General features: G+C 40.1%; 1 protein-coding gene and 1 long non-coding RNA gene across 5 annotated transcripts in view; one reads left to right on the forward strand and one right to left on the reverse strand.

Moving 5' to 3' along the window:
- The window catches only part of tnca (tenascin Ca), a 48,240-nt gene extending 32,749 nt beyond the window's left edge, over window positions 1-15,491 (forward strand). For 2 of the 4 annotated variants that reach the window (XM_049604186.1, XM_049604187.1), the window contains 13 exons: window positions 137-412; window positions 6,518-6,790; window positions 7,064-7,186; window positions 8,335-8,478; window positions 8,623-8,742; window positions 9,868-10,011; window positions 10,110-10,240; window positions 11,351-11,483; window positions 11,858-12,009; window positions 12,172-12,268; window positions 12,361-12,522; window positions 13,455-13,618; window positions 15,357-15,491. In XM_049604186.1, the coding sequence (XP_049460143.1) occupies window positions 137-412; window positions 6,518-6,790; window positions 7,064-7,186; window positions 8,335-8,478; window positions 8,623-8,742; window positions 9,868-10,011; window positions 10,110-10,240; window positions 11,351-11,483; window positions 11,858-12,009; window positions 12,172-12,268; window positions 12,361-12,522; window positions 13,455-13,618; window positions 15,357-15,467 (2,030 nt within the window). In that variant the 3' untranslated portion in view covers window positions 15,468-15,491. Of the gene's footprint in view, window positions 1-136; window positions 413-1,835; window positions 2,109-2,275; window positions 2,549-2,661; window positions 2,935-5,180; window positions 5,490-6,517; window positions 6,791-7,063; window positions 7,187-8,334; window positions 8,479-8,622; window positions 8,743-9,867; window positions 10,012-10,109; window positions 10,241-11,350; window positions 11,484-11,857; window positions 12,010-12,171; window positions 12,269-12,360; window positions 12,523-13,454; window positions 13,619-15,356 lie in introns of all 4 variants that reach the window. The other 2 variants (XM_049604190.1, XM_049604188.1) reach the window with 2 other exon arrangements.
- LOC125905898 (uncharacterized) lies at window positions 15,025-17,891 on the reverse strand. The gene is made up of 2 exons (XR_007451717.1): window positions 17,687-17,891; window positions 15,025-15,552 (listed from the first exon to the last, which is right to left on the reverse strand). It is a non-coding gene; the product is annotated as an uncharacterized LOC125905898 (long non-coding RNA).
- Between the last annotated feature and the right edge of the window lie 907 nt (window positions 17,892-18,798).

The following is an 18,798-nucleotide window of genomic DNA, read 5'->3' on the forward strand; positions in this document are numbered from 1 at the left end:
TTCACTGACCCTGGCCCAAATACTCCACCGTACTTTTGTGATGAATTATGTGAAAAATCAAAAAGCTATATGAGAGTAATTTTTACAATCCATCTTGCCATTCATTTGACCCAACTCTGATCTGTCTATCTACCAGAGGAGCTGAGGCCCATGGTGGTGAACCTCACCATCTCTGACATTACATGGGACGGCTTCACTGCGTCCTGGAGCCCCACTGGTGGGGAATTTGACAGCTTTGTCATAGAGGTAACAAACTTGGACAATTTCGAAGAGAGCCAAAACCTCAGTCTGTCTGGAGACGCTTTCAGCCTGGGCATCTCTGGGCTGAATCCCAACACCAGCTACATGGTTGGCCTGTTTGGGATGTATGAGGGCTCCTTCCTTGAACCCGTGTATGCTGACGCCACCACAGGTACCTGCAACTTGCAGCGTTGCAGCGTTTTTGTCCTCTAACTCTTAATGTTCTTTCCTTCCTTTTGATTTTTAACTTTCTGTTTCAGTCGGTGTCTGTGAAGCATACACAGACCCTCTGTTGTCCCACTCACAGTGGAGTGTCCACACCTCGCTGCATGAATCAAGAACAGTATAACCTGATTTCTGTTTTGTCATCACTGTCCAATCCCCTGACTCCAGGGCACTGCTTCATCTTAACCAACATGCCATGAACCATTCTTTACCCTCCAGCCACTGTTTCTGTCTAGCTGAGAGAGGGCAGGGTGATGGGGACCTGTGCCGCATCACTGAGCAAAGCAAACGCCCCTCAAATGCCCCTCGATCTGCTCCCTTCGTCCCAGTTACCAAAGTGCATGAAGCCCCCCTCCCCCCTTCTCTACCATCCCCTGCATCGTGGTGAGGTTTGACGCTGATGTGCTGCAATGATTGCGAAAGCAAAACCAATAACTTTCATCCTCACGCCTGTCACACCATGACAGCGTGACCATCTCATTTCATCCCATCAACACTCATTCAGTGTATAATTGATTAACCTTGAGGGATCATTTGCTCATGGATCTGCTCACATGTGAGTTTTAGCAACATTTGAGCTCTGCGAGTTTGTGTGAGATAGTTTTGTCGATTCTTATTCATAGCGTCAAAGTAAATATCCTCATTTCCTTTTGAACTACTAGGTGGCAAATGATTAAATCTACTTGTCATTATCAAGGTAAAAAGCTAATAATATAATCTGAGGTTAACAGTATCGCCACCTTGTTTTACACCTGAATGACGACTAATTTATCTGCTGCATGTTTGCATGCATATTTCTCATTTCATGTAAAAAAGAAAAGGTTTTATATGTTAAGCTTTCTCTGTAGCTGTCCTGTTCTGATTTGAATTGCTCTGGTGCAACATTATGCAGCGTTGATCTTGTCCTCAGTATTAACACATCAAATGCATGATCAGATCTTTCTCCTCATGCATGAAAGACACTTTTAATCCTATTTCATTTCCTCCTCTGCCACATTTTCACATTAAAATCAGCACTTCATCCATTTCAACTTGCAGCCCAGAATTCTTCAGCTATTACTATGAGGGCTTTTGTGTTTTTCCCCTTGGCATTACATTTTTTCTATCTATTTATTATCATATTTTTTTATTAGGTAAGCATAATTGGTTTAAAATTAAAGCTGCTAAGTTAAAAACATGCATGTATTTAATCTTTTAAGTCACTTAGACTATCAGGAATTGCAAGTTGGTGGTGGTGAGTTTCCTGTAACACTTTACACGTTTTTACACGACAAATCAAAACAACCAGCTACCAGTAATTTATTAACTCGATCAGTATGTTTTTTCTTTTCATTTTAAAATTAAAGTCTAATAATGATTTCTTTCTCTAGTGAATCAACCAGTGCTTGGCAAACTATATATCTCAAACTTAACATCAGAGAGCTTTTCAATCTACTGGAATGGCACTGAAGGAGAATTTGATGGTTTTATCCTGGAGATAATTGATTCTGATTGGCTGATGGAGCCAAAGGAATATAACATATCCCACACTGTACAGTCCCATGACGTCACAGGGCTCAGGCCCAGCACTGACTATGTAGCCTACTTATATGGGACATACAAGGGATCCCGAACAAGTGCTCTCAGCATTGTTGCATCAACAGGTATTTTGATTTTGTGTATTACAAAGAATAGGCATTTTTGTTATGAGCTTTTAAATCTTCTTATCTGCACTGTCAAGTTTCCTTGGACCTGTATACATAGAGACAAATACATGCTTTCTATTTCAGTAAATGAATATATTTTATATGTTTCTCTCCCCCCCCTGTAGCTGAAGAGCCTGATTTGTCCAGGCTAGTTGTTTCTAACATTACCTCAGACAGATTTTCTCTGTCATGGCGGACAGGAAAGAAGGCTTTTGATAACTTTATAGTAGAAGTCAGAGAGTCTGCTTTGCCCTCGCAGGCAATGGGGCGCGCTCTGCCAGGAGATGTGCGCTCCACAGTCATGGCTGGGCTTAAAGCGAGCACACGCTACAACATAAAGCTGTACGCCAGCACTGGCGGCCAGAGCACGCCGCCCCTGTTTGATGTAGCTACAACAGGTATCACATTACATGCACGTCTTTTTACACTGCATGTAGCAAACACATGATGAACACATGATGTTTAACAGCACAACAATAACTGAGAAGTCATTTTCTTTTTTTTTGTTCAGAGGATGTCCCACAGTTGGGACCCATAGCTGCTTCATCTGTGAGCCCACATAACCTCAGCTTGTCCTGGAGCACTGTGTCAGGCCACTTTGATGGCTTTGTTATCCGGGTCAGTGACCCTGAGCAGCAGTCTGATACGCTGGAGTTCACACTGCCTGGTGAAGCCCGTAACATTACAGTCTCTAACCTGATGGATGCCACAGGCTATGATATTGAACTGTACGGTATCTCTCATGGGCGCCACACTCCCTCTGTGTTAGCCCATGCCATTACAGGTACTGCGCATTTTACTCATATCTTATACTCTCATCACTTGTAGCTGTAAATGGTTTGTAAAGAGGTTTTGCATCAATACTTTTAATGGACTAAAGTACCTTTAGGTTACTGTAGTCTCTCTCTCTCCTTGCAACTTGAAAGAATATGTGTTATCTGTAGGTCTAAAGCCTGAAATGCATTAAGAGCAAATTTGACACGCATCATTAGCACCTTCTATTTTCATAGTCTGGTAGCATTTTTATGCCTCCTTGCCAGTGAGAGCTGTGGCTGGAGGAATTATGGATTCAGGTTGTCCGTCTGTCCATCCATACATCCACCCATCCCATTTTTGTGAATGCGACATCTCAGGAAGACCTCAAGGGAATTTCTTCAGATTTGGCAAAAATGTCCACTTGGACTTACAGTAAACTGATTAGATTTTCGTAGTCAAAGGTCACTGTAACCTTATTTGTCTTGGAAAGGCGATATCTTAGAATACTTTGAGGGAATTTCTTCAAAGTTGGCATACACGTCCACTTGGACTTGTTGATGAACTGATCAGATTTTGGTGGTCAAAGGTCATGGTCACTGTGACCTTGTGTCCATCTTATTCCTGTGAACGTGATACCTCAAGCACCTCAAGGTAGTTCCTTCAAATTTGGCACAAATGTCCATGTGGACTCAACAATAAACTGATCAGATTTTGCTTGTCAAAGGTCAAAGTCATCGTGACCTAGCATCTGTTTCAAAAAGGCTTTAAGGGAATGTCTTCAAATTTGGCACAAATGTCCACTTAGACTCAGTGATGAACTGATTAAGATTTGGTGTTCAAAGGTCACTGGGACCTCACAAAACATGTTTTTGGACATAACTCAAGAATGCATATGCAAATTGTGACAAGGAATCACATAAATATCTTATAAAATACAATAATGAAGTGATACTTTGAATAAGCAGTTTATATCTACATACAGAGCACGTCCTCTTTAATGGAGTCTGCCATGTTGTTTCTACAGCAGCCCAAAACGGACAAATCAGACACTAGCTCTAGGTAGGGCCATTCGTGTTTTCACGTTATTGTATCGGCCAGTGTAGTTCTCCTATACACTTGGCACGTGGGAGAAGTTTCAGATCTGCAACCTCACCGATAGATGCCACAAAATCAAATACACCAGACCTTTAAGTAAAAGTGATAATATTGGAGTGTAGCAGTGCTCTCTTACAAGTAAAAGTAAAGGTATCAAAGTATTGGCATAAAATTGTACTTTAAGTACCGAAAGTAATACTAATCATTATGCAGAATAGCTCATTCCAGAACAATACGGTATATATTACATTACTGGATAATAATTTTATATGTAGTCATGATTACATCATTTTTATAATGTAACTTGTAAAGGTTGGTCTAACTTTAAGCACTTCATATACTGCTAGGTAGCTTTATTTATAACAACATAATAATTTAATTGTTGACTATATTTTGTCTTAATAATCTGAATCTGAAAGTAATTAAAGCTGTCAAATGTAAAAGAGATGTGAAGCACAAGTATAAATTATAAGAAAATGGAAATACTTAAGTCTGAGTAACTAAAAATTATACCTAGGTACAGTACTTAAGTAAGTGTATTTAGGTACTTTCCACCACTGGATAAAGAGCTGGCATTGATTATACTTTGATTTTATAGTGCACTTGTAAAAACATCAGCAAGTCATGCAGTAATCAGGGCTTAACCCTAAAGCCACAATTGTGTTACGATGCAGTACCACTAATGGCCGCTAGATGTCTCTGTTGACTTTTGCCATGTCATTTTTCTTTAAGAAGATCTTTGTCTTCACATCTTGTGATGTACGTCTTAATTGCCTTGGATAGCATCCTTGCCTTACTGACATGATTTCTGGTGGGGATGGTTTGTCATGTCCTCGCTCATTCTCAGCCCAAATCCAAGCTTCAAGTCCATGTGCATTGATTGCACTGTGATGCACTGTGATGCATGCAAAATTTGCCCCTAATGTGTTTTGGCCTTTAAATGTAGGAGATGTTCAGATCAGATGTTCCCTTCTCAGACATTTAAAACTGATAAGCTCACAGGAAGAACAGATTTTCTATTTGGTTTTGCAACCATTGCACACATTATCTAATGGAATCTTGTTCCCCCTCCCACATGTGTTCCCTTCTCTCACACACACACACACACACACACACACACACACACACACACACACACACACACACACACACACAAATCCAAATCCACTCCCCCTTCAGCTCCTTTGCCCAAAGTGGAAAACTTGACCATTTCCAACATAACCCCCTATGGCTTCCGTGTGTTGTGGGAGGTGAAGAGGCAGCAGCAGCAGGAGGCATTAGCCCCCTCTAGTGGAGGCTTCAGATATTTCCACATAGTGGTGACAGACTCTGGCTGGCTGCTGGAGCCTCAGGAGTTCACTGTACCAGGAAACCAAAGTCACCTGGACATCTGGGGCCTCATCACCGGCATAGGCTATGAGGTCAGGCTGACCGGGGTATCAGAGTCAGGGCTTCTCTCTCGGCCTCTGACTACAGTGGCTGTGACAGGTACCACTTACAGTGCGCTGCAAGGTCCCCTTGTCTGACTAAAGAGCGTAAACTACTGTACATGGATGAACATTAAACTTCATGATTAAGCTCTGTAGTTTGACCATCACAACCTGGCAGCTCTATAAATGGCATAATTATCTGATATTCTTGCTTTTGTATGGAAATTTAAAATAATACAAGACATAATTTCACAAAATTCACTTGAGCATTTGTACATTTACTGCCATGTTTTGATGGTGAAGCTTCAGTTACCTAACCCTAACTCAGATTTATAACACAACTCTTTTCCAGAATGATCTTACTTTTCTTTTCATTTTAAGCATTTGCTTCGTCACTGGGAGGAAGAGATGTGGAACTCCCCATCTGTTTCTTCTGTACCTCCAAAATATGAGCAAGCATATTTGTTTGTTTTCATATTTTAAAATGTGTTTTCCTTCAGATTTCTGAGTGGCATCACACAGATGTCCGTGGACGTCTTTTTTAAAGTTACTCTCACCATGCTGCTACCTTTATCAATCAGGCTGAAAGGGCACTGAATAAAACAATACTCAGACGTGGGAAAACACTGAAGAATCAACAAGACATTCTGAGCATGAAATGTCAGTTGATATAACTCCTAATCTCATTTGTTTCATTTTCTTTGAATGCACTGACTGCATCAAGGCTGGCCTTGAAGACGCATGGGGACCTCGTCTCAACCGGTGTCTGCTGAAATCCGTCCCAACAGACCCGTTTTAAGGAATGTGACCCTGTTAACTGGCATAAATAAACATTTACAAAAAGCCTCTTGTCTTTTTAATTCACCCAAAGCTTTGTAGCCCGTGTGCTGTGATCTTAACTGATTTATTGTACACTAACGGACGCCTGAGCATGGCCGGTCAGAGGTGGCTGGAGTATAACCCTGCCTGCCACCAGGGAACCTTCTTGCCTGATGGCTGATTTCTTCCATACTTCTTCAGAAGTTGATGAATATTTCTGGGAAAACACCAAACCTACAGCAACGTTCTGTTTCCTTGTCTAATCAGAGGCTGAGCCGGAGGTGGAGCATCTCTTTGTCTCGGACATCACTGCTGACGGTTTCCGTTTGTCGTGGACGGCTGATGAAGACTTGTTTGATAGATATGTGATCAAAATAAGAGACAGCAAAAGATTAGCCCACCCTCAGGAGTACAGCGTCCGTGGCGATGAACGAACCAAGGTTTTCACTGGACTCATGAGTGGCAGCGAGTATGAAATTGAGCTTTATGGTGTCACATTGGACCAACGCTCCCAGCCTGTTACTGGGGTTGCTCAGACAGGTATATGTATTAAAAAAATACAGCAAAGTGTTCAATTTTACTAACTATTAAACTTTTGGTGTTCAGTCTGAGAACTGAATCCACAGTCCCACTAATCATCTTTATTCCTCTGGTTCAGGCTTAACTCTGTGTCTAATGGGAAATGGTCTTTTGGGATCCTCCAAACTCACAGATTTCTTGTATTCTTGTGATGTTATGGGCCACATTTTCTTCACTTTAATTCACCTTTTATTCTGCTTTCCTGTCTGCGCATATCCTTGTGTGCTTTACTAGGCCTGAGCACTCCAAGAGGACTCAGCTTCTCTGACGTGACTGACTCCTCGGCCATAGTTCACTGGTCCATGCCTCGCTCTCCAGTGGATGGCTACCGAATCACCTATGTACCCTTTGAAGGAGGTGAGTAGCAAATCGGTTTGTTAGGTTTAAATATCATTTCCAACCTGAATTCAGTTGCTTAGTTTAGTTTTAATTATTTGGTAAGTATTTCAATCATGGTTTACCTTGAGTTGAACGTAGAGTTGTGTCTAGGGATGGCGGTCAGTCATTCCGCCATTTTGATCCAGACTAAAAAATCTCAACAACTATCAGATGGATTGTCATGAAATTGTGTACAAACATTCATGATCCCCAGAGGATAAATCCTACTGACTTTGTTGGTCTTCTTACATTCCCTCTAGTACCACCATGAGGTTGACATTCTTATTTTTATGCGTCGTTGCTGGCAGCAGCCATGGCTGGCAGCATTATGTTTTCGTGTTGTCTGTCCGTCCCACCCATTCCCATGAATGTGATATCTAAAAAGAGCCTTGTGGAATTTTTTTTAAATTTGGCACAAATATCCAGTTGGACTCACAAAACATGTTTTAGGCCATAACGCAAAAAATTCTGCACAAATTAAGACAGCATTTCAGCTGATCAGATGTCTAATAGAATAAAATGATGAGGTGATTTTTTTTCATGTCCAAAAGGTCAAAGGTCAGCTTCACTGTGACATCATAATGTTCTACAGAAACACATTTCTTGCTATTATTCTACATATTTCAGAAACAGAGGGGAAGACATTTGGTCGGATACTGACTTAGTGACACACATGGTGGGTGTCTATGTTAAGACTTTGCTGTTTGTATAGATCTTCTGTGCTGCTTGGTTTAGTTTAGCTTAGTTTTTTTAGAATTCATAGTTTCTTTGCAGAAACATCCATAAGAGTCTGGACAGACATGGGTGTAAACTATACTTTGACTGGTTGGCAGAGACATACCGCTGCGAGGTGGTAATTGTAGTTTTTTGACATTCATCTAGCACCACCATCCAAGTCAAATTTTGAATTTGTCTAGTACTTTAGTTTGACTAAAAACCTAAGATAAGAGTTTAATTATCCCCAATTTGGTTGTTGCAGCAGCACAAAGACAGAAACAAGAATACATAAATAGAGAAACTAAAGGATAAACACTTTTGTGTGTGGACATTGCACTGGTAGATGAAACCTGTCACTACAGGCACCTTTCTCATGTTTTATTTGTAAAATATGTTTTCTCCCTCCACAGGAAGCCCAATGACACTGACTGTGGATGGCAGCGTGTTTGAGGCTATCCTTCCCAATATGTTCCCTGGCAAACTGTACCAAGTGACTGTGAGTGCTGTGAAGGGTCTGGAGGAAAGTGACCCCAGCACTGACACTGTGATTACAGGTTGGCTTTTTTATTCTTCTTCTCATATACAGCCCCTCTGAGCCAGTCCTCCTGATTTGTACCGACGTTGGATTCAGTTCGTAGAAAATTGAATTGAGGCTGTTCTTCTCTTGAAGACTGTGTTCTTGTTTTTGTGTCCTCCAGCTCTGGACAGACCTCAGGGTCTCACTGCAGTTAATGTCACTGACACTTCAGCCCTGTTGCTGTGGCAACCATCTGTGGCCACTGTAGAAGGCTACACCATTACTTACAGTGGTGATTCAGGTGTGCTTCTGTTCTCTTCTCATTTTATTTACCTGCATTAGCCCTACGTTGAGGCACTTAATTCATCAAATCAGTCACACAAGTTGAACAGAGTGTATTTACGATCTAAAAATAGTACAGCAGCTAAAATATAGGAATATAATGTAATAGGAAATAAAATTCAAAAGTAAATTATAATACTGTGGAAGCCTGGTGAGAGATAGTGAAACACATGAACTGTAATGTAATCTGGGTGCAATAATGAAGTATGTATACCTAATGAGAACAGGTTGTAAAGGAGTATACATCTAAATATATATACTCTGTGATGGATAAAACTATTACATATATATACTGTAATGTGTACAGGTATAGACAGGTAGCAATAAACATATATGCTGGAATGGGTAAATATCTTAAAAACATGTAGTGAAAAATAAATATACTGAGATGTAAACAGGTTGTAAACAGTAAGTACGCAGGTGGAATCAATGCAGTAGAATATGTATGTACAAAACCATAGTACAAGAGACCTGATGAGGTGAACCTGATGACGCTAAACGCGAAACGCGTTGTTCCCTTCATTAAATTTCGATAGTAAAGACTATGTCAGTGCGCGGAGGATTTTTTTTGTATATCCCATAGTACAAGTATTGTAGTAGCATTAAAGCTACAGTAACTAACTCTTATAAAAACAACTTTTTGACTTTTTTGATATCCTGACAGTAGTACAGGAGAAAGCAACCCGTTCTCATTCTGTTTTTCTGTCTCCTCCTGGTGCTCCTAATGGCATTTGCAAGAATCCACAGCAGCCGAATGAAAACGACTAATCATAGCTCAGGGGAGTCTTGCAAATGCCATTAGGAGCACTAGGAGGAGCCAGAGAAACCAGATTTTTAATAGATGATCTGTCTCATGTAGTACTGTCAGGATATGGTTACAGTTTCAGCAATATAACAAAAATATTTTTTTTCTAACATAAAGTTTACCTACTGTAGCTGTATGTAGTAAAATCTCACCAGTAGAAAAGTAGGATTTCTTTTAGCCTCCCTGCTTTCTTTCCACAAAGTACTGAAGTGTGTTTAAGATACATTTTGCTTTACTTTGGTTGTGTGGTTTGATTTATTGATGTGTCCTGCCTTTCAGTGTCCCCAGTGGTGGAGACTGTTTCTGGGAACACGGTGGAGTTTGAGATGGGCTCCCTGGTTCCAGGAACCCACTACACAGTTGGAGTACATGCTGTGAAAGACTCTCAGAAGAGTGACTCTGCTGTGACTGAATTCACCACCGGTAGGCTCGTAGAGGGAGAAGACCTGAAGCTAAATCTTATACTGACCCTTGTATATTTTAATGAATGATAAATCTGCACTGTGATGTTGTATTTTCAGGTGTGGATCCTCCTCGTGATCTGACAGCTGTTAACATTCAAACTGAGAGTGCGACTCTCACATGGAAACCTCCGCAGGCTGCTGTGACGGGTTACACGCTCACCTTCTCCTCTGCTGATGGTGTAATCAGGGTATGTACATCCCCATCATTAGTTCAATCACTGACAATACTGATGTTTTATTATTTTGTTTAAACCCAAAAACCACAGAATGCGTAAGCTCATCATCACTGACGACCACTTTCCAAAGCATGCCATCAGGGTTTGGACTGACTTCCTTACTTCCTGGCAGCCATTGTTTTTTTATTTTGAGGGAATGACAATCAATTATAAACTTTACTTCTCTTGCATCCAAGGAAACTTAGAAATCCAAGATCTGCTACTAAAGAGTTACTCTTCAATGCCAGACACTACCAAATCACATCATAAATCTTACATTGTTAATGTTATTGTTTGTCTTAAAGGTTTGATTTTCTGTCACCATAGCTCATGAATCCAGTCTTTTTTTTTCTTTTTTTTTACCACCATCTCATATCTTAATATTATTACCAAATACATAAAGAAAAGCAAAATATATTTTACAGTGATGAATGACCTATGTCAAGCATGTTTTGGAGTCTCTTCTGGTTGTTTTACATACTAAAGTGATATTTATATGAACCAGAAACAACATTTTCAGTGCAGTCACCACGGATGGATTACTGAACAGGCCTACCAGGCACAGGCCCAGGGACCCAAAGTGCGAGGGTCCCCCTGGCCTTCATCTGCAAAATGTCTCTCAAATTACTGTAACACGAACAGACCAGGAAGAGACTCAAAATGACCACAAAGAGATACAAAGGCACTGCAAAGAGACAAAAAATAACCAAAGAAGTCCCAAAAAGACAAAAAACCCACAACAGGATGCATGAAAACCACAAAGAGATGCCAAAACAGCAAAGTCTGTGTGTCTTGCTCCTGACTGACTCATTTAAGTGGATAAATCACTTTATTTAAGTGGAAGAATTTGTAAGTACATTTTTTAGGGTGAATACATCATAAAAATTATGATAGACACTTGAAGCTTCATTTGTAAACCTAGGTAATAATAGGTAGCAGTGTATAAAAGACATGACATTCTGTACAGCCCTATTCGCAGTAATGCAAAATATCCACACTCTGTAGTTGTATCCCCAGTGTGGCCTTGCTCTTTGTAAATCCTTCGTTGTCTATATCTATATATGTGTGTGTGCATGGATTCAGGAAGTGGTGCTGAGCCCGACAGCGTCCTCTTACAGCATGGCTCAGTTAACCGGCTCCACAGAGTACAATGTCAAACTGCAGGCCATTGCCGGAGCCCAGAGGAGCCGTCATGTGACCACTGTCTTCACCACCAGTAAGGACGGACACATGTGCAAGCACACACCTCTTTTTTTTTGTTTTTTAATCCTGTGTGTATTACCTGGAAATGAAGTGCTGGTACTTTTTTTTACGCATTTAAAGAGGTGGTGACTTGTTATGCAACAGTCCAGATGCACAGTAGAAAGATATTCTTTTAAAGCACATTCCTTTCCTTTAATCTGATACTCCACCTGTGCTTATTTTTCATTCCGTCTGAGCTGCTCCGATGGAAAAACCCTTTGTTTTTCCTTTCTTCCCTTTTCTTTCCAAAGTCCTTGCTCTCACACGATACTGTATTCTGTCTTGAAGATAAAGCAGCTGTGTCGGCTGAAGTCTCTAACGTGATGTCTTTTTAATATGTGCTTCTAGTCGGACAGTTGTACAGACGCCCTAAGGACTGTGCTCAGATTTTACTGAATGGAGAGACAACCTCTGGTCTGTACACCATCTACGTGGGCGGAGAGGAGAGCCAGCCCATCCAGGTTTACTGTGACATGACCACAGATGGTGGAGGGTGGCTGGTGAGTGAATTAACCTGCTGAAGTCAGATTTAAAGGCAGTTTTGAAGCTGTAATTCACGTTGATTTCACATCGTTTCTCTAATGATAGACAGCAACCACGGTGACCTCTGCTGTGTTTGTTATGATTATTGTTCAGCTGTTGTGATACTCGGCCCTCTCCAGGTTTTCCTCAGACGCCAGAATGGAAAGCTGGAATTCTTCAGGAACTGGAAGAACTACACTGCTGGCTTTGGTAACATGAATGATGAGTTCTGGCTGGGTAAGAGCTCTCTTCATCTCGTCATATACACCTCACCTCTCTCTCTCTCCTTCTCAGTCCCTTCCCAACTAACATATATTAAATTATTACAGGTCTCTCCAACCTCCATAAAATCACAAATTTGGGCCATTATGAGTTGCGAGTAGACTTGAGGGACAACGGGGAATTAGCCTATGCTCAGTATGACAAGATCACGATTGCAGAGCCAAGAACACGCTATAAAATCTACATAGGAGCGTATAGTGGAACAGCAGGTAGGTAATACTTTAAAGGATCAGTTTGACATTTTGGGGACAACACTTATTTGCTTTTTTTTGCTGACAGTAAGATGACCAAAATGATACCACTCTCACGTCTGTTGAGTAAATATTAGGAGCTGGTTAGCTTGGCTTAGCATAAAGAATGGAAATGGGGAGAAACAGCTCGCCTGGCTCCGCCTAAAACTAAGAAAATCCACCTAACAACAGCTTTAAAGCTCACTGATTAACACTTAATATCTAGTTTGTTTAATCTGTACGAAGACTCAGAGTGTGATAACGGCAAGTTGGAGTTTCTTGGCTGGGCGCAGTAACTTTTAGGGCTCTTGTTGTCGCTGTGAGGTTGCCAACAAACCAGCAGAGGATCCAAAGCGGTGAAAATATTCAAAATATAGCGCACTCTTAAACTCAATAATATTTTTTTTTCTTTGGTGGGCCTTTTCTGGTGGCTATAAACTAACTAATTGAGGCAGCATTTGCTCAGCACTGTTCGATTTTATGTTTGTGATCTGGGGATTTTTTTTTGCGGAAGTTAATTGTAATTAATTAAACATTGTGATTCAGTCTACAGTCTGACACAGAACTCTTTTTTACACCTCAGCTTTTGCACGGATTAAATAAATGAGATATAATGTTGTCTTGCCTTAGAAGATGGATTTAATTACCTTTGGACCGAGCAAGGCCAGCTGTTTCCCTCTGTTTACAGTCTTTATGCTAAGCCAAACTGACAAGCTGATGTCAGATATGAAAGTGGTATCAGTGTTCTCATCCAGCTCTCTGCAAGAAGATGAATCAGTATATTCCTTCATCAGTTCCTGAAGAAAAAAAACACTGTGACATTACTTAATCTAATCTGTCTTTAATTAAATGAACTTATGCGTTCACAAGAGCTTTGTTTTCTGAGCTTCATTTGTCAATATCATCACCAGGTGACTCCATGATGTACCACCAGGGTCGACCCTTCTCTACCTACGACAATGATAACGATATTGCTGTCACCAACTGCGCCTTGTCCTACAAAGGTGCCTTTTGGTATAAAAACTGTCATCGTGTCAACCTCATGGGCAAATACGGTGACAACAGTCACAGTAAGGTACGTACAGTTTACACACGTTTCATAAATTCTCCGATTATTGAAGTAACACAAATAACAAAACAAACAGAGAAACACTCTGGGAAATAAATTCAGGAGCAGAGTGGGTGGATGGGGGCAGGGTGGCTTCTGGGACTTCAGCCCTGAATGTTTCTCAAAAGCCCCAAACCTGTGCTACTGCATTAAGAAGTCTAATATAATTGAGTGCCTAATTTTCAATTCAGAGTATTGAAGACCACATTTACCTGGCATTGTTGGGGATCCTTGATTTGCAATCAGAGCAGCTCAGATTATTATGGCATGGCCTGTAACAGGTTTGTCAGATAAACCTTCATTCTGTGAACTCTACTGCAGCACAGAATAACAAAAAGGTTTCATAATTATTAATGCTGTGTACGCAAATTCCTACCCTACCCATGTTATGTAACTTAAAAAAAGTAACATCAGACAACTTTTGCCTCTTTGTAGGTGGCAGGAGTAAAAATTATCCATCTTCAGCATTTGTTGTGTTTTGGTTTCAGAATGATGAAGACACAATGGAAAACATTTAGATACAAATTAGGGTGAAGGCACTAAAGGAGCATTTTTCCTTGGCAGTTATGTTTTTCCCAAAGATGTACAGATTTTTAGGCACTGAAAAATAGTGCATGTAGCTGTCATAAATGTCTAAAATGCTTAAATTAAGAATTCCATTTTATTATTTTATGGCCAAGGAAAATTTAATGGATATTTGTGATCATGACCTACTCTTTCTCAAAGCAGGAAATGAGAGCAGTAAGTCTCAAACTTGTGATGTAGGTTGTCGAGTCTGGAGCTGCTCCATAGACAGTGAATGGGAGCCTGATTTTGTGGACCCACGGAATATGTTTTATTTTTTATACCCAAAGGAGCTTTTTCTGTTGTAGTGTTCTCAGTTTTGAAACAGAAAACATATCCATATACTCAGAATGTTCCCCTGGGTGCCCTAAGTGCCATCTAGACCATCTTTCCAAATTCACTGTCTATGGAGAGAGCCCAGACTTTATACCTGATGACATCACATACTTAAGTTTTAACAAATTAATTTTTGGATTTGGGAAATAGTTGTTTATGTTTACTAACATATTAGGACTGTCTTAGATCACAGGAATGATATCTATGAGTTTTGAAAATGCGGGGAGTTCCCTTTTAAATGTGAGGTGTTGCCCCTTGACAGACATAGAACATTCATACAAACGTATGTGTGTATACATGTATATACACGGAGAGTATGTACAGTATGTGCAATGTCAGTGTAACGTAAGTATTTTTAAATTACAGTGCAGTAATATTAGCCATGGTGCTCTCTTCCCCCAGTGTCTCATTATAGCATTTTTACTGTTATTAACAATATTTTAACAGAATCATTACAAATAACACAAATAAAGTGCCACACAACTCATGGGAGTATATATTTTAGTACTTGCTATAACATTTTACACACTATTTCCCAAAACACAGCTTTTTTTTTTTTACATTTTCAAGCAAAAATGAGTGCTCTACATTAAATGTTCCACACTCTCCAATGTTTCTGATGTGTAAGCAACTGTTTACTTCTCATCCTTTTGTTGTAATGAAGACACAAACCAGATTTATTCCTGGAGAATCCCCTCCATGTCCACACATGGTATGGTGTGTGGTTTAGAGAGAGATGATGATGTGTTAGAGATCTCTCTATTGTGAGGCTCTTTCCCATGGTTTGTCTTCTGTATTTCTGCAGGGAATCAACTGGTTCCACTGGAAAGGCCACGAACACTCAATTGAATTTGCAGAGATGAAGATCAGGCCGGCCAACTTCAGAAATTTTGAGAGCAGGAAAAAGCGATCGTAGACCCAAGAACCCCGTCCTCATCACCTCATCTACATTCAACACCCTCCCACCCTCGGGCCTCATCGGCAGTCATGAACTTCATTCTCTTAAAAAACACACAAACAAAAGACAATCACACTGAATTTAAGTCCAATTCTGGTTGTGAGAAAAATGAACATGGTAACATTTACACCAAAGAATCGAACAGTTTTTGTGTAGCCATCCCAAGTTGGCACTGTTGTGTATGTGTGAGTATATATATTCGAAAGCAGTGGTGAGTTTAAGGAACGTGAATAGACATACAGTACATGTGTTATTGGGACCAAACATCTGTAAACATCATATGTAGAATTGTGTGTAGATGGATTCACTGAATCAGTAACATGTCACGGGCACATAGTCAGAAGACGTCACATCCCCTCAAGCAACGGGAAGTTAATTCAGTTTTGAAATAGTTCAATTCCTTCATCTTCAACTGAGTTACTGAGCAGGATAAATTAAGAAAGTGATAAATCTTAATGAATAAAATGAACTCTATGAAATGTCATGTAATTACTGTACAACCAAAAGACCATTTGGAAACCACTAAAACCACTGAATTCATATTTAAATTTTGGTTTGCTTATTTTGATAGAAAGATGCTCTGTAACCGTCAATACAAATAAAAATATTAGTTTGATAAAAGTGTGTGTGATCTCTTTTTTTTAAGACATTTAAATGACTTCCACCTCCAGTCCAGCAGATGGGAGTGTTTACACTCCATACAGTACTGCTCAGGCATGTATGCTGTACTGTATGTGTGCTGTTACAGAGCAAATGACTCTCAGTATCAAAAAATATTCATTATTTTTGTTCTTAAAAAGCATCAAATTCAGTTCCCTATTTATAGACTTATCTGTCCCCAGGTCATGTTAATTGATGAGCTATAGTAGGAATGTTATACAAAGCTTGGAAAATCAGACAAAAATCAGACATGAATGTCAATTATTTCATGTTCTATTTAAATTACTGTAGGCTTTAGTGTCCCTGCCTTTTTTTATGAAATTCTGTGACCTGCATGACAGTGAAAATGTTGTATGTTGTGTTAAACATTCTCAATTTTAATTTGGTGAACACTGCAGAAAACCTTGTACATGTTTGTCATCAGAAAACTCTCCAGTTTGAAATAATAATACAGTGTAGGTCAACTTTATTGCAGAAGGAGGGCTTTTACTCTCAACCAAGAAACTTGTTTGTAGGAATTAGGGGGATATATTGGCAGAAATAGAATATTATTTTCATAACTGTTTTCATTAGTGTATAATCACCTTAAACTAAGAATTACATTTTCATTACCTTAGAATTCATATTTACGTATGGAACAGGTCCTCTATGGATTCTGCCATGTGGTTTCTACAGTAGCCCAGAACAGACACATCAAACAGTGGCTCTACATACGGCTATTCACATCGGCCACTGTAGTTCTCCTACACACTCGGTACATGGGGAGAAGTTTCAGTTGGTTGCAATCTGCAACCTCGACACTAGATGGCACTAAATCCTACACACTAAACCTTAAAGCCACTTTCTGTTGACTAGCTTTCTGGGGACTTTTGTTAACTGACATAATACCAAGCATTGGTATACAAGTCTTCTTTTATAAACGTATTAAGCAGCCACTTACTGGCTTGAGTGAAGCCCAATAGTTCTGTATCAGGACCTCTTCCACTCTTTCAAAGTTTAGACTGAGGTAGACGGAGGTTACTGAGGAGGAAGTAGGTATACTTTGCTATATAACCCAGTGACTTTTTGACTGATGAGGTGGGTATACTGTAAATCAATTCAATCATCAATCAATTTTATTTATAAAGCCCAATATCACAAATCACAATTTGCCTCACAGGGCTTTACAGCATACGACATCCCTCTGTCCTTTGGTTCCTCACAGCGGATAAGGAAAAACTCCCCAAAAAACCCCTTTAACGGGGAAAAAAACCCCAAATTTTTTTGTAAATGGCCAGAAAGCAGGTGGGAATACCCCGTAGAGCTGTGCATACCCTCCACTACACCACTGCTCATTGCCTATATAACAAGGCCCGACTCTGGCATTGCCAACTTTTTAAAATCACAAGAGCTTTAAATGAGAGCTGATTTAATTAAATAAGACTGAACTCTAAGTGTCCTACTTCTCCTACTGCAAGCAATATAAGGTCATTTCAGTCTTTCAACATCTATCAGGTGGCCTAGTGATCAGATCTCACCTTGTGTTGATCATCTTGATCTGCAGCCTCATCAGCTTCCTCTCTGCACCCCTTTGGTACTGTTTGTTTGTTTTGCTGCCCACTTTAATGGGTACAGTTTGACCTCTTCTTGCATCCGATCCTCCTAGAGGTCAGTCAGACCCAGAAGTGAATGTTTGGTCCAGTCACGATCACAGCAGAAGCCTGACACTCTCAGCTGTCAAAGGTCTAGGATGTTGGAACATTTTGTTTGAATATGACAATGAGGAATGAGGAGACACTAGATGTCGGTTGGCACAGCGCTGGGAGTTTTCCACATGAAGTTCAAGATTTAGAAATAACTCTTGGCCTGGATTTCTACCTATGCAAATTGCTGAGATCAAATTTCTTCCTGAGATGTTTCTAAATACGGACTTGGAGGTCATGAGTCAAGTGCCCTTGTAATAACGCTCCAAAGAGTAACAGTACTCAAGCAAAAATCTTTCCTCTCTTACCCCTCAGTGATTAGAAAGAGATTATTGCCCAGCGCTTGTGTTTGTCAAAATCAGTACCACATTTCCCATGACCCTGATTACTTCCCGTAGTCAGGACGACAGATAACAGCCCCTTTGAAGAGATGATACAGTATGTATTGTGAGGGGTAACTTGCTAAAATACAAATCCAGCAGATTTTCCTGAATACTAAGGAAATGGCTGGATTTTAAGCCTGCTTTTGGTTTTGGCCTTGCTGGCGGTCTGGTTCTATGGATAGCAACGTCAGTCTGTTGGTCTGTAAGTCCACCACCAGATGGTATGCCATCAGATTTTGGGGACATTAATGTTCCCCAGAGGATGAATGCCAGTGATCCCCTGACTTTCCTCTGGCACCACCATGATGTTCACACACTTGGTTTTGAGTTAAATATCCTGACAACTGTTGGATGGATCACTGTGAATTATTCATTCATGTTCCCTAGAGGATGTAGCCTATTGTATTAACTTTAGCGATCCCTTCACTTTTCATCTAGCATCCATCACCAGGTCAAAATTTGAATTTGTCCAATATTATTACCAAATACTTGCATAACTAATGACATTTTTCTTAGCCTCAGCTGAACTTAGTGCTAATATGCCAGTATTTTATTACATTAGCT

This window comes from Epinephelus fuscoguttatus, linkage group LG18 (genome assembly GCF_011397635.1).
Source record: "Epinephelus fuscoguttatus linkage group LG18, E.fuscoguttatus.final_Chr_v1".
In the NCBI taxonomy this organism is placed as follows: domain Eukaryota; kingdom Metazoa; phylum Chordata; class Actinopteri; order Perciformes; family Serranidae; genus Epinephelus; species Epinephelus fuscoguttatus.